The sequence below is a fragment of the Sphaerodactylus townsendi genome, linkage group LG02 (assembly GCF_021028975.2).
Source record: "Sphaerodactylus townsendi isolate TG3544 linkage group LG02, MPM_Stown_v2.3, whole genome shotgun sequence".
Lineage (NCBI taxonomy): Eukaryota > Metazoa > Chordata > Lepidosauria > Squamata > Sphaerodactylidae > Sphaerodactylus > Sphaerodactylus townsendi.
In genome coordinates, this window is record NC_059426.1 from 128,138,631 (window position 1) to 128,153,436 (window position 14,806).

At 44.5% G+C, this 14,806-nt stretch overlaps 2 protein-coding genes across 5 annotated transcripts in view; one reads left to right on the plus strand and one right to left on the minus strand.

Annotated features, from left to right (window-relative positions):
• The window catches only part of CHRM5 (cholinergic receptor muscarinic 5), a 106,664-nt gene that overhangs the window by 13,041 nt on the left and 78,817 nt on the right, over positions 1 to 14,806 (minus strand). The window contains exon 1 of one of the 4 annotated variants that reach the window (XM_048484281.1): positions 1,444 to 1,548. The exons of the other annotated variants lie outside the window; for them this stretch is intronic. The gene's annotated coding sequence lies outside the window, so the exon portion shown is untranslated. Of the gene's footprint in view, positions 1 to 1,443; positions 1,549 to 14,806 lie in introns of those variants that run through there. 4 annotated transcript variants of the gene reach the window in all.
• The window catches only part of AVEN (apoptosis and caspase activation inhibitor), a 169,705-nt gene continuing 159,697 nt past the window's right edge, over positions 4,799 to 14,806 (plus strand). The window contains exon 1 of the mRNA XM_048484284.1: positions 4,799 to 5,170. Within this exon, the coding sequence (XP_048340241.1) occupies positions 4,949 to 5,170 (222 nt within the window). The 5' untranslated portion in view covers positions 4,799 to 4,948. The remainder of the gene's footprint in view (positions 5,171 to 14,806) is intronic.

Consider the following 14,806-nt stretch of genomic DNA (forward strand, 5'->3'; position numbering starts at 1 on the left):
GGGATCTGCAGTGCCATAACACAGAGCTTGTCAGTACAGAAATCTCTGCGCCAAAGGAGATGTTCCCTCACTCAGGACAAAGCAGTAGGTTGTAATTGGCTTCTGATAGCAGAAGTGGGGGAGCACTTCACCAGGAAGTAGCCCTTATTGAATCAGATCCTGGGAGTGGTATGGATGGAATCTGTTTTTCTAACACACTTTAGCCACCCTAAAATATCTAAAAGAAACCCACTTTAAAAATGTTAAGTAATATTGAGGCCTGAAAGCTTTGAAAGATATGTTATGCTGGATAACTATTGTGGATAAAGCCATTGTGTATTATGTCATGAAAATTCATAGAATCATAGAGTTGGAAGAAACCCCAAGGGCCATCAAGTCCAACCCCCTGCAATGCAGAAACACACATCAAATTCATGTGAGCCTTGCTGCCCAGTGATAACCATAGGCTCCTCTTTGTGTTGCAACATGCTCCATGCAGTGTTAAATTGAGTAATATTTACTAGTCCCGCATAATTAACTACAGCAGAGCACTACTTTAGTTTTCTTTCTCTCCACCTTCCCCCCCCCCTCCACATTGTGAGTTTATGTATAGGCCTATATCTAGGAAGGTGTCAGCAGGGGCATAACAAACAGAGTGGGAAGGGACTTGAGCTCAAGGTGCTCCTTAGGGTGGGGTGTAGGCAGAACCTCACCTCAGCTGGAACCCAGCACCCCAGTGAAGCCTCCACAACCCTTCCACAGAGTGTGGAGGGTGTGCTGGGATAATGGAGTATGGGAGGGGAAATCCACAGGCTCCTGAGGATTTCCCTGCCTGGAATCCAGAGCCCCAATGCAGCCTCCACAGTCCTTCTTCAGTGAGGAAGGACTGTGGAGGCTACATCATGGAGGCAGAACCCATGTGGGGGAATCCCCAGGAGCCCAGAATCTGCCCAGAACATGGCACCCCAGTGCAGCCTCCACAGTCCTTCCTCACTGAATCTGACACCAGTGGCATATCTTGGGTGGGGCAAGCCAGGACTCAAATCCTGGGAACCAGTTGAACCAGCTGCCCTTTCTCAGTGTTAAGCAGAGTGTGGATGAGGGTGGGGCACACAGGAACAGAGCATGGGAGGAGTGGACCAGGGTGAATGAAAACAGGGTGGGAGTGGTTCCAGGGCATGCCCAAGGTGGCACGAGGAGAGCGGTACTGTCAGGAAATGCTTGAGATGAGGGGAAGAAGGACCCCCTGCTTGGTCTTCTTGGGCAGGAGTTGCGTGTAAAGTTGTGGCCCATCAGCGCCTGCTGGGTCCCTGAGAGCTCTACCCCCACCACTATAAGAAATGGGGCCAGCAGCAGCTGGGGAAGAGCACTCGGTGTAACTACCCTGGCACTACCTTGCTGTCTGTCAAGCATTAGCACCGCCCTGCTCTAAGGCATGCATGCATGCAGGCAGGCAGTACTAACCTGGTGATGGGACGAGGGGAGGTTCAAGTGCCTGCCTGCCCGCTGAGGCAAAGTCCCCCCCCCCCCACTCCTGCCCAGGTGTCCAGGGACCGAGCACATGCTGCCTCCTTCCAGACAAGAGTCAGAGCTGCTACACTATAGCCTGTTCAGTAAACAACAAAAAAACCTCACACAAGCAAAATTACAGATCGTGAAGAGATTACATCTAATTTAATATGGGGGCATGCTTAGAAGTTAAGCCTTTTTAGTAGGCTGAATGATTGAAGCAGATTATTTTTATTGTTTTAAGTTCAAATTTCCTATGTGTAGAAACTTCGTACTCCATTGATAAACACTTACCAAATAAGATTCCTAATGATCTGTGTAACCAGAAAGATGAAAAGGGCTATTAGCATTTTATCTCCCTGTGATCACTGTATCTAATTATTACAAATACATTGCAATTTTTGTAAAGCTCATCTAAGAATGGATTTTCCTTTCTTTTGTTCAAACAAATTTTGTGACTGCATGTCAACTGAATAATGTACTGCTGAGTGGCAAAGCCAGTAAAACATTAGATTCCATAATCAGGAGTAAAAGAAGGGAAAAGGAAATCAAAACGCCATGGGAAATAAACTTAACATTTGAAAAACTCAATCCATCCTGTATAAAAAAAATCTGGGCCCACTGTGGATGAGTTTAGGGATATATTTACAAGCAGCTCTTTGAGAGCTCTTTTTAAAAGTTTGATAGCTCTTTTTTAAGTTTGAAAGTTATCACTTTTGCATTTTGCTAAGAATGGGCAAAAGTCATTTAAAAAACTGAATGTATTTTTTAGTTAACATAATACAATTGCACCTGACTGTGACTCACAAAAGCTTAGGCCTTGATACATTTGTTAGTGTTTAATAATACTTGTTTTGGCTACAGCTAGTCCCCTAGAATTTGATTCTAGCTAAAATTAATTTTTTCATTAACATTTCAGATGTGACCCTAAAGCAATACAGTCCAATCCTAAGTACAGTTTCATTCTTCTAAGCCCATTGACTTCCATGGATTCAGAAAGGTGTAACTGTGGTTAGGATTACACTAAGCATTTTTTGTGAATAACATCTTAGCTATGGAGAGATGACTGTGTGCCAGTTTCTTTAGCTGTTTTGTCAGAAGACAGGAATATGCAGTTTTGCTCCGAAGTCAGGACACTTTTAAAAATGTCTTTTGACTGTATTTATTTTAGCTGATCAGCTGATTAGTTGGATTGCTGTGGCAGTAGTGTGTGTGTGTGTATCTTTGGAACCTCAGCCTAATAGCCCGAGTCACTAGGTACAGGTGTCATATTTCAGGCACAGGAGGAGTCATCGCTCAGTGAGAGAAGGCTCCAGGTTCAATCCCAAGCAGCATCTCCAGCTAAAAGAACCAGGAATTAGATAATGTGAAAGATCTTAGCTTGTAGAGCCACTGCCAGTCTACATGGACAAATTTAACAGTTGCATGCACAAGAATACAATCTGATAGGATGTTAACAACAGCCAATCAAAATTTTCATTAAGCGAGCCCAGTAGAATTGTAAGAGACTGCTGTGAATAAAAAAATCCAAGGATCTCTAGGATGTTGTGTAGTGTTGAATTTCTTAATTAATTGTAATTGAGTAAATTGATTAATTGTAATTGAGTGTTTTCACCTTATATGCTACATACATTATTCTTGAAGTTCTTCTGTCAAAGTGTCTTTGATATACAGGGAAATTAAAATGCCCCCCACTGATTTCAAAAAGTAGTTGTTTTTTATGTTTGATTTGTGTCTGTTGACTCTGTCACTCAGGCCCTTCCACACGGGCGGTTAATGGCGCCTTGGGGACGGCAAAAACAATTCTTATCCCCAGGGAGCTATTCCCGCGACAGGGCGAGCAGCTGCTAAAGCGCTGCCGCTGCCACCCGGAACTTCAACGCTGAAGCCGGGCGCTCGACCGCTGGCATGGCGAGGTTGTTGGGAAACGCTGGCTTGGAGCCACTGCTGTGCGTAACTGCAGCAGCTTCCCAAGCCTCCGACCGGTGACTTAATCTGTGCTCCTCCGGCCCTCCCGCCGCGACGGGCCAGGCTCTGGGGACACGCCCCCGTTGCCCTGCAACCTCTGGAGCAGTCGCGACAGGCGGCGGGGTGGTGTCCCCTGGCCCTCGGGCGACGCGTCGGAGGGGTCGCCGCACGGACAGGCGGTAGTCAGCTTCTGACTGGGCGCTTCTGTCGTCCCTGCCGCTTTTCTGGGACCGGGCCCCATATGAACCGGCCCTCCCCAGAGTGCGGGTCGGGTCTGCGTGGATTGCGCCGACCCGACCCCTTCCTCCTCCGTGCGGAAACGGCCTCAGAGACAGACACACTTGTCCAATGTAGACAGCAGAAGGGTACAGTATTATGGCATTTATTGAATAGGACAAAGTGCAAGTGGGTGAGCCACAAAATGCATGGCTGATGTTACTAGTTCCCGTAACAGGATTGCCTGGCTTCTTACTGGGATTCTTTCTGAGGGAAAGCTTTTATAAGTGATTAATTGTCTGTAACTATTAGTGTTTTTCAAGGGACAGGAGCTGCTGGAGTTGGAGGGAAAACTGCTAATTTAGGAAATAAAAGCCCCATCCCACCAGTAAATCAATATTACCTTTTCCTAGGTGAGGCTGGTCTTGCAAGGGGACACAACGTTTTGAGAAGTTCAATTTTAGGGAGGGGGCAATTTCAGCGGTTGCCCTGGGCCCCATTTCTTTCAGATACACCCGTCGAGCTCCCCAGTCTCCTCCAACTTTGCAAAAGGGGTGGGGTGTCTATTGAGATAGGAGGAACTGTTGTATCTTCACAGGCACCCTGCTGCCTCCCCCCTCCTTTTGCAAAGCTGGGACCCTGCTTTGCAAACAAGGAGGGAGGTCCTATGGAGATGGGAAGAACTCTCCCCCTGTTCATAGCACCCTGCTAACCCCCCACCCCCACCCCGCAAGGCGGAAATCTTTTTTAGCATATGGGGGGGGTGTGCCTATGAAGATGGAAAGAAGTCTCCCCATTCTCTTTTTAAAGACACCCTCCCCCCAATATACAAAGCAGGATCTCAGCTTTGAAAACTGGGGGTGGGGAAGTAGGAGCCAGCAGGGTGTCCCCCCCCCCCACCTTTGCAAAGCCTATGGAGATGGAAAGAACTCTCCTCATCTTCACAGACACACTGCTGGCGTTCCCCTGTTTACAAAACTGGAATCCTGTGTTGCAAACATGGAATGGCTACGGAGATGGGAAGCATTTTCCCCACATTAATAGCGCCCCCCCCCCCCTAAGCTGCCACGTTTGGAACAGCGCGCAATTTCAGCGTTTGTCCCAGGCACTATTTCCACCACTGGGCGCCAGGCCTTGCCGGGTTTCCTGAGCCTCGTTCGCTAGGCCCAAGCCTGGCGCGCTCTTGCAGAGAAGGAGATCCCCGTTTCCTGGAGGAGGCGGAGATCCCAACCAGAAGCAAGTGCAGGCTGGCGGGGGGAAAAACGTGGCGGGTGTGATGCAGCCTGAAAGCGGCGGCCGGCCCGGAAGGGGAGGCAGAAAGCAAAACCGAAGGCGGCTGAGCGGCCGGGAGCGTCAGCCAGAAGGCGTCGGAGGCTGCACCGAAGACAGCCACAACCGGGGAAGCGGGAGCCGAGGAAGAGGCGGAGGACGTGGCAGGCGAGACTCTCGTGGCACAGCAGCCGCCACATCTTCCTCCACTCCTCATTGTTATGAACCGGTAAGCGAGAAGGTAGCCTTTCTCCTTTCGAGGCCGGGCTAATCTGCGATTCATTAGCACACCCCCGTCCTCTAGAGTGATGATGTAGGGAGGACTCCTTTCTAAGCACCCTACGTTAAGAAGGTTGAGTGTTTGACGCACACGAGCGAACGATTTTCAACCGGAATCCCCTTCATTACGTTTTGTGAATCCAGGCTTTCTGCCCCGCCCCCCATCCCAATACTGATCCAGATCCTAATATGTTTGTTCTTGGAAGTCACTCTCACTAAGTTAACATGGTGTGGTCTTTGGAAAGTGTGCACAGCAGTTGTGGAGTAACTGAAGTATACATTTTAGTACTTTACAGTGGAGTCGCTGAATTAATCTGATGCGACAAAGACAAAAGGGTTGACAACCTTCTATAGTTAAAAGAACCAAACTACCGCGAAGTTGAAAGCAAAAATCAACAAAGAGCAACAAAGAGAGTCCATTGCATGCTTGAAAACATAAAGCTTGACACTGTAGATAACCAACGTATTGGTAGTCTAAAAAGTTTCTGCAGCCCAAATCCTGGCAGTTTATTAGAAAGCTGGTAGGCACAAGATCTCACAATAAATATACAATTGAGCAGGTGTGTGATTGTTATTGTGCTCTACCATAAAAAGGTGCAAGGTTTGTAACTGGATTACTGGCAGTCATTCACCTCTGTCATTTCTCTTTATGTAGAGAATCTCTGAGACGCCTTTTAGTCCCATAAAAATTGTTCTCTCCCAGTAATGTAAATACAAATATTTCTGGTTAGTTTGTCCGTTTTTTCAAACATCCAAAAGACCATCAAAGCTGTTAATTTTTTTGTTTGTCACTGGAAGTCTTCCTATGTTGCTTTATAACAGGGGTCGGGAACCTTTTCCCCTCAAAGAGTCATTTGGCTCACCCTCCCCCGCTCACCCCCCCCACCCACTCGCACGCCCCCCCTCCGCTCCCCTGCCCACTTGCTCGCTCCCCCTGCAGGGGCGGCGCAAAGATGGGTCCGTGACTGGCCTGGTCGGGCCGCCTTCGGTGGTGGCTGGTTTTTTACCCCACGGCGAACGAAGCGGGTGGCAGGAGGCAACAAGGCCACAGCCGCCGCAGGCAGGATGCGCCCGCCCCGCTGCTGTCGCAGGGCTGGCAGGAGGTCCGCCAAGCGCAGGCCTGGCCGGCCGGGCGGATCGCCCGCCCGCTGGCTTGCAGGGCGTGGTGAAGATGGGTCCGGGCGGCTCAGTCTGGCCGGGCTGTCGGGAAAGCACCCGCCTTTGCAACCAGCGCAGGCGGTGGAGGGTAAAGCTGCGCGCATGGCCCGGCTGCGGGCGAGGGATGCGGCCACCCTGCTGCTTGCAGGGCGGGTGAAAATGGGCCCGGCGGCTCGGCTCATGGAGCCGCAGAACAGCGGCGGAAGAGCCGCATGCGGCTCGCAAGCCGCGGGTTCCCGACCCCTGCTTTATAAAGATGATCTAAGATCACAGTTCCTTTATTTTTGGATTAAGGAAATGGTCTCAATCTATTCCCTTTTGTTTCATGCACAAATGCAGAGAACTATACTTGAAGTGTGCCCAAGTTTGGAACAACTCATTTAGATATTTGTATCCTGCTTTTCTCCCTAGAGACTTAGAATATCATCCTCACCTCCTCCACTTTATCCCTATAACACCATGTGAAATAGGTTCGGTTGGCCCATAGTCCCCCAGCAGGCTTCCATGGCAGAACAGGGATTTGCACCTATGTCTTCCAGATCCTAATTTCTACGCCATGCTATATAATTTTGCCATTTTTTGGTAACAAAACATTCTGGAAGGTGAGGCTTGTTTGATGGGGTCTGTGTAAAACAGCAACAACAAAAAGCTATATGGAATTACATATAGCCAGCATAATGCTCAACAGTGCAAGCTTATGTAGAATTACCCCAGTCTATGAGCTTAGACTAGGACTTCAGTGTAAATCATCTTTTCTGCTCTTGGTGTAGGGGATGTCAAACACAACTTGTGGGCTCCTAATGCCATAGACATAAGAACCAGTTAGATGTGACACCTGCCACTTGAATCTCCCTGGAAAGTATGTTTCTGTTGTGCAACCAGCATCACTTTTAAATTGGATCTCTAGCTATGGAGAAATATCTTTTTTTAAAAAAATGTCTATGGGCAAAATGCTCTGATCATGTGTAGAGTGTTGGGCTGTTTTTGTTTAAGGGAGTATCTTGCTTGGAGATTGTGTGAATGTACTATGGAAGTGTGTCCTGTGACATCTCTTGCTTGAGAAGCTGTAGACAGTGTATTGCCAAGAAGTAGGTGCCAGTCACTACACACTAATTCAGGTTTGGTCTTGCACTATGTGGTCTTGCTCCATGTATAGTGAACATGGATTTGCACTGAGAACCGTCTTCACCTCAGGTGTATTACACTGCAAATGCAACCATTAGCAAATGTATGGTGCCTTATAAAATATGTGTATGCCCAAATATACTTACTGACAACATTGTTTGAGGGGGTGGGGTGGCTTTACAGCTTTTTGTTTTGATAACTAGAGTTGAGTAAAATGCTAAACAGTAGCAACCTTATATGTTAAATATAAGAACATAAGAAAAGCCAGGCTGGATCAGACCAAGGCCCATCAAGTCCAGCAGTCTTTTTGCACAGTGGCCAAACAGATGCTTCTAGAAAGCCCACATGCAAGATGACTGCACCAGCATATTCCTGCCTGTGTTCCACAACACCTAATGTATTAGCTATTCTCTCCAGTATCCATTTTGATTAGTAGCCTTGAATAGCCCTATCATCCAAGAATATTTCCACTCCCCTCTTGAAGCCTTCCAAGATGGTCACTATCACTATATCCTTGGGCAGAGAGTTCCATATTTTATGTTCTAATCTAACCAGTATACATTTTAAGTTCTAGTAATTATGTCTAATTCTGAATTGGGCCCTAGAGTGTGAATCAAAAAAAATCACACAGTGGGACAAGGGACTGACAGATTTTCAACAACAACAAACTGAAATCTAAAAAACAAAACGAAAAATACACTGTGTCTGTAGCTTTAAGATATTTGCACTAAGATAGTGATGGCAAACCTTTTGGGTTCTGTGTGTCAAAAATCCAGAAAATGCCTAACTTGACTCTGCTGGCATGTTATCCCCTCCCCCATGAACAAAACAGCCACAACAGGATGGTGAGGGAAGAAGAGGCTAGAGAAAAATGCCTCCTGGGAGGGCACTGCTATGCTGCCAACTGGGGTCAGATGGGGGGACATAATGCAGTGTGTGGCTAGGTGAGTTCAGTAGGATTCTGCTCAGGAGCAAGTCCTGCTTTTTTCAATTGGACCCATTGCCAAATGATTTGGACAGCATCCTCCAAGACTGGTGTGTCACCCAAAATGTTGTGGCAGGTTTTGACACGTATTATAGGTTTTCACCATAATGAGCAAAAGGGGGTAGTACACAACCACAAGGTAGTAAAGGACAAAATTGTACCACAAGGCTACAGCTTAATGCTGACAAAATAAAGCCTGCAATAACAACAGACAAATTACCTGTATTTTTCATTACAAACTTACATGGAAATGTACACAAGTTTACAAGTATGTAACAAGCCAGTCATCTATACAAGAACAAGCTAGCTGGAAATCTAGACTAAATGCCGACCTTGTAATGAAACTTCAAAGCTCATTCTGTAAAAATGATAACAAAAATGCAAATAAATAGAAAAGTGCACAAGGAAACCCCCAGCCAAAAATATAACATTTGCAGTCCACATCCTCCTCCACATCAGAGATAAAGGGTAAAACTCCAATGATTCCAAGGATGATTCATACACATAAAATGGTCAACAAGTGGAGCATCCTTAATTCCATTCCTGATATGAATATATCATATATTCGTAATTTCAATATAATATTTTTTACAAGTGCAGACTATAAAATGTACAGAATTCACAGAACTGCAGTTGGAGAAACTATCCAAATCTTTGAAGTAATTAGCCTCAGGGAAAGACACACTCCTCATTTCAATTGCTAAAGGAAAAGCAGCACAGTTGCCGCATTTAAAGTGACCTCGCACTGATAAGGGTTTTTTCAATTGCTTGCCAGAGTCTGAGTGGATCAGAATATCTCCCAAACTCCAGGTTCTTTTAAATGTTATCAAAGGGGGAACAGAACAGCCAGGGAGATCTTGGAGAAGTGGCCAATACCTAAGAATAATATTTTTAATACCTGAACTTAATTCAGTAAACTCAAAAGAAGATACATTCCTAGCTGTATTAGTGCAAGCATTTTGAATAAACAAAGCTTCCCTAGACCCACTGCCAGATCTCATTCTCGCTTTATGGATGATAGACCAGTAGCTTAACCTCCATTGCTTTTGCATTTCCTCTTATAAACTTTCTTAGATGAGGAGTTCCATTTAGCCTGAGAAACAAGCCATAAGGAAGGTTGTCTTTTAAATGCCAGGGACGGAAGGAGGTATAATGGAGGTATGAGGTCCTATCAGTGTCCTTCCTAAACAAAGCAACCTGTAATTTATGTTTACTGGAAATGGACACCACTAAATCCAAGAAAGGTAAAAGCCACTACTAGTGGCTGTAAATTGTATGGTAGGGTGGAGAGAATTTAACCATTCGTAAAATGGATCCACCACAGTAGGATTAGAAATAACAAAAAAGAGGTCATCTATAAACCTTTTAAACTGTAGAATATGAAAAAAGGATTCACCTGAGCTGTCAAAAATTATCTTGTTCAAATCATGACATAAACACGAAACAGACGGATCTAAGGGACCCCATGGCCACACCCCTTTTTTGAATATAATATGATTTTTCATAACAAAAAAAATATTTTCCAAAACCAAACCTAATAAATCCAAAAGAAAACAGGTGGGAGGAAATAAATTATCTCTCTGATTTAGAAAATGTTCCGCAGCTGAACGGGCCTCTTCAAACAGGATGTTTGTGTATAAAGAGGTGACATCCACTGTAACTAACACAGCTCCTGAGGAACATGAAATCCTTCCATCATTTTAATAAAATGGCTTGTGTCCTTAGTATGTGAGTGTTTTGGGATGTTACTAAGTAATCATAACAATACTGCTGAGTAGGGTTGCCAGCTCCAGATTGGGAAATACTTGGAAATTTTTGGGGTGACGCCTAAAAGTTTGGAGAAGGGAGGGACTCTGGGGTGTGTCATTCCATAGTCCACCTTCAAATGTAGCCATTTTCTCTAGATGTTAGGAGTTGGCCAGGTGCCTTGGGGAGCTAAGAAGCTTTATAGAAAGGCCCCTACGTGATACACCAATAAATACAAGGTTCTGCGGACAAGTATTTGCTTACTGAACACAAATGAGGTTCTGTTCTGTTGACAGGCCTATCCTCCATGAATGTATTTAATCTAAACTAATATAAAGGTGCAGCCTCTTTGATTCCCTGGGGGAGATGTTGCAGTTGATTAGAACTGGCAAATGCAACAAGAGACTTGCCACAGGGAGCTGTGATTATATTAATTAAAATTAGAAACTATGAGGTAATATTCTACTGGCATGTAACAAATATTTTTATTTGTATTTATTACAAATCTTACACAGGTGGTGATGGAAATGTATTTAAGAGTGATATGAGTAGTTGATCAACTCTACCAGTGTAAGAAATTGTACCTTAAATGTTTTGTCTAAATTAAGGAGGATATTCACTCATTTTAAGTTCAAAATATATTTCAGAATATTACAATACCTACAAGGTAAAGGTAGCCTGCTGTGCAAGTATGGCTGAGGTGATCTGTACCAAACGCTTCCTGTTACTTGTTGAAATTGCGAGGGGATCACAATATCCTATGCCAAAATATTCTTCAGATGTCTGATTAGTCTTTGTAAAAATTTCATGAAGGTGTATGCATATCTTTGAGGGCAGCTTTGTAAAATTGCTTTCAACCGCTCCTTTCACATTTGCTAATTTTTGAATATGTTTCAGCATTGTAAGCTAATAGCTGCAATAATATTTCTGAAAATTTGTTTAAAATGTACCGCTTGTATTACAAAGAATGAACATGTGGTTTTTGTCACATGGTATATATTCATGCTCATTCTTTGTCCTTTGGGAAACCAACAACTTCTTATGTGTGTGAAGCAGCCCTTTTCTGAACATTCGCAATAGCTGTCTGTGTCCACTTGGTGGCTCAGTGTTCTGTATGATGTGTTCAAGGAAGTATCCATGCACCACATATTTTTTGTTCCTTGATCTGAATGAAGTTCTCCTGGGTATTGTTACAGTGTGGTTCTGTAGTAATGACTGATTATTGGTTCATGAACAGGCAGACTGCAGGACTTCAGGAATGCTTGCTGTCATAATATATTTTGATTTCAGCATCACATTTGAAATTTAACAAAATATTTTAATAGAAGCATACTTTTAAATAGATTTTTAAAAACTACATTCTGGACTATTCTGTTAGCTAGGTCCTCAGCTCTATCACATTACTTTTTATGTATGCAAATGTTAGGTAACTACAAACTGGTTCTGTTTTATTGCAAAAACAAAGAGATGTTCATGTAATGATATTTGTGAATGAGGCTATTGCTTGGTACTGTTCTAGCAATCTATAGCAATAGGGTGGATGTAGTTGTAGTAACCTATATAATTTCCATGCCTATCCATAGATGTGCATAGGAGGTCTTTGACTGAGAATTCATTGAGTTTTTGACTGCGCATAGAAGACCATACCGATACATTTAATGTTGTCTTGCAATATGGGCAGTCTATGGTTTTGTGCTTATGTTGCCTCTCCTGTGGTTTACCCATATTGAAAGAGCTGTAAAAATAATATTTTCACTGCTAAGACTGTAAATTATTACAATCCTATGTATGTCCTGATGGATTTCCTCCTCCAGTCTTTTCAGATCTTGCCTGCTAAGTGGGTTGGCCCTGGTTAGTGCTTGGATGGGAGACCACCAAAGAAGCCCAGGGCTATTATGCAGAGGCCGGCAATGGCAGCCACCTCAGTTGGCTACTTGCCTTGCAAACACTTTGGGCTTGCTATAAGTCAGTTGTGATGAAATGGTGCTCTCTACTCACAGATTTCCAGAACCAGAAATCTGTGCTTCAGTTCTCCCCCCCCCCCCCCTCACCCCACAGTGCTCCTAATGTTTGGGGTAATACATTATTTTCTACTTAGGTTCACTTTTGGATTATGAGAACTAACTTGCTGGTGTTTCATTCTTTTTTTTAAGAGCAGACTTCTTGCTCTTGAGTAAACATATTTAACTGTATGCTGCAAAGTCTGATTAGGACCTTTTTATGCAGAAAGCTATTGAGGATAATATGCCTGATATTTTAATATCTTGTCTATGCTGGCATTTCTGTGTTTAATATTATGCCTGTAATTATGAGAAGACTGGGCTAAATCTGTAAAGATGGTGTCAAATTAAATTAATACCATATTTCTGTCATTCTCATTGGCTGGCCTCATTGCCATGCAGATGTAAGATTAAATAAAATTGTCATTCGGAGAAAAGATTTGAGCTTGACTATAATTACCAGAAAACAGAAATGAGTATTTCATCAAACTTATTTTGACATGCACACTTATGAACATACTTGCTTGGCAAAAATGCATATATTTGATTTTTTAGCCAATTAGAATACTGAAATGATTATTTTGATTTGGCAGTAAGCCATTACACTATGGCCCTTTCCACAAAAATGCTGTCCCTAGGGAGCTGTTCGCATGGGGGGCGATGCAGCGCCGCCCTCACTCCCCCCCAGCGGTGCGAAGCCGCTGTTCCCCAACCTTGCTCCCTGAGCGAGGTTTTCCGGAAACAGCGGCTTCCAAACGCTGCCGAGCGAACGACAGCGGCTGGAAGGCTCCATGTCCCCCGCACCATCCCTGAAAGCTTACCTCGTCTCCTGGCTTCTGGCTCATCGCAGAGGCCAGGGGACACGTTTTACCTGGCCTCGCGACTCCCCAAGAGCCGTCAGCTCCAGCCTGTAGGAGGCGTGTCTCCTGGCACTCTCGCGACGAGCTCGGAGGCCAGCGGAAGCCAGGTAAGCTTTCAGGGCTGCTTGCAACTTATCTGCGAGCCGCAAGCTGCCACCTGTCGCCGCCATCTCCCGGGACGCAGATCATCATGCAGAGAGGCGGTCCCGGGGGAGTGCATCGGCGTCTTTTACGCCGACGCACCCCCGCACTGTTGTGGTACAGAAAGGGCCTATGTTATAATGAGGTACCAGTTGCTAAATCACAGAATTGAATGTTTTTGATCAAGTGTGAGTTAGTGAGTTAGATAGAGAAATGACCTTTAGTTACTGTTCTCTGAACAGTTGGGGCACTGTGTGGTACAACAGCAAGAAGAGGTTTCCTGGTCAGTTTTCATCTCGGAAAAAGCCACCTGCTGGTAGTAGTGGTGGGGAGCCAATTAGAATTGCCAGCCTCCAAGTTCCTTGTGGGATCAGGGGATCCCCCAGAAATGCAGTTCATCTCCAGATTACAGAGATCGGTTCCTCTGGAGAAAATGACTGGTTTGGAGGATGGTCTCTATTGCATTGTACCCTATTGAGGTCCCTGCCATCCCAGGCTCCATTCACAAATGTCCCAATCTGGCAACCTTACTGGTGGGCAAGGGGGACCTGGCAACCATTGAGCCCAACAGTGCAACAATAGGGATATACAGCTTGCTAATCACATTGTTGTTTTTGCTACTTTAATGTTGATTTTAAGGTTTTAATTCTGTAAGCCTTGAGGATTTAAATGCTAGGTATAAATCATGCAAGTGAATGAACAGTGAATATGCTACAGATTCCCTGGTCCTGTTTCCCTAACTACTGTCAACCTACCTTTTTGTGAAGAGTAATTTAGACCAAGTTTTTATCATCTTTCAGAAATCCTGCATGCCCTTCTTGATTAAGACGGCTTTAATCTTTCTGATTTTAAAATGGCAATTGAACATTTCCTTGGCTTTCTTTTTAAAAAACTGTTGTTATTGACTCCTGGTCCCTAGGCATGGGATTGGTTGGGGGTGGGGGGGGGAGAATCTGGAGATATAAATAAAGCTACTGTGGGGTAAACAGCCTTGGGATGGTTACCATGGCCACAGAAGGGATAAGAAAAAGAAAACACTGTTCTTTATGCATGTAGCTACTATTACACTGATCTGTGGTGTAGATCAGGGTGAGTGTTAACAGATCAAATTAGAAGGATAAATTTTATCTTCTATTATGTAGCTTATTAAAGCATCATCACAAATAACTGTTCACATATTTATTATAATATCCTATTAACAATCTGTAGGAGTAGTCCTCATTACTGTAAAAGCAGAGGAACATGTCTTAATGTACATCTGAATCCTTACTGATGAATCTTTATTCATTTATTTTGCCATCAAGTCACCACTGACTTATGATGATCCTGTAGGGTTTTCAAGATGAGAAATGCTGGGAGGGGGTTTGCCATTGCCTGCCCCCAAGTCATGCTGGTATTCCTTGGAGATCTCCCATCCAAATACTAGCCAGTGTCCGGGCTAAGAGTGTGTGACTGGCTCAAAGTCACCTAGCAAGTTTCCATGGTGTGAGTGCAGATTTGAACCTCAAGTTCCCAGGTCCAATTTGTCACTTTAACCACTGAACCATGCTAGCTCCTATTGACCTTTATAG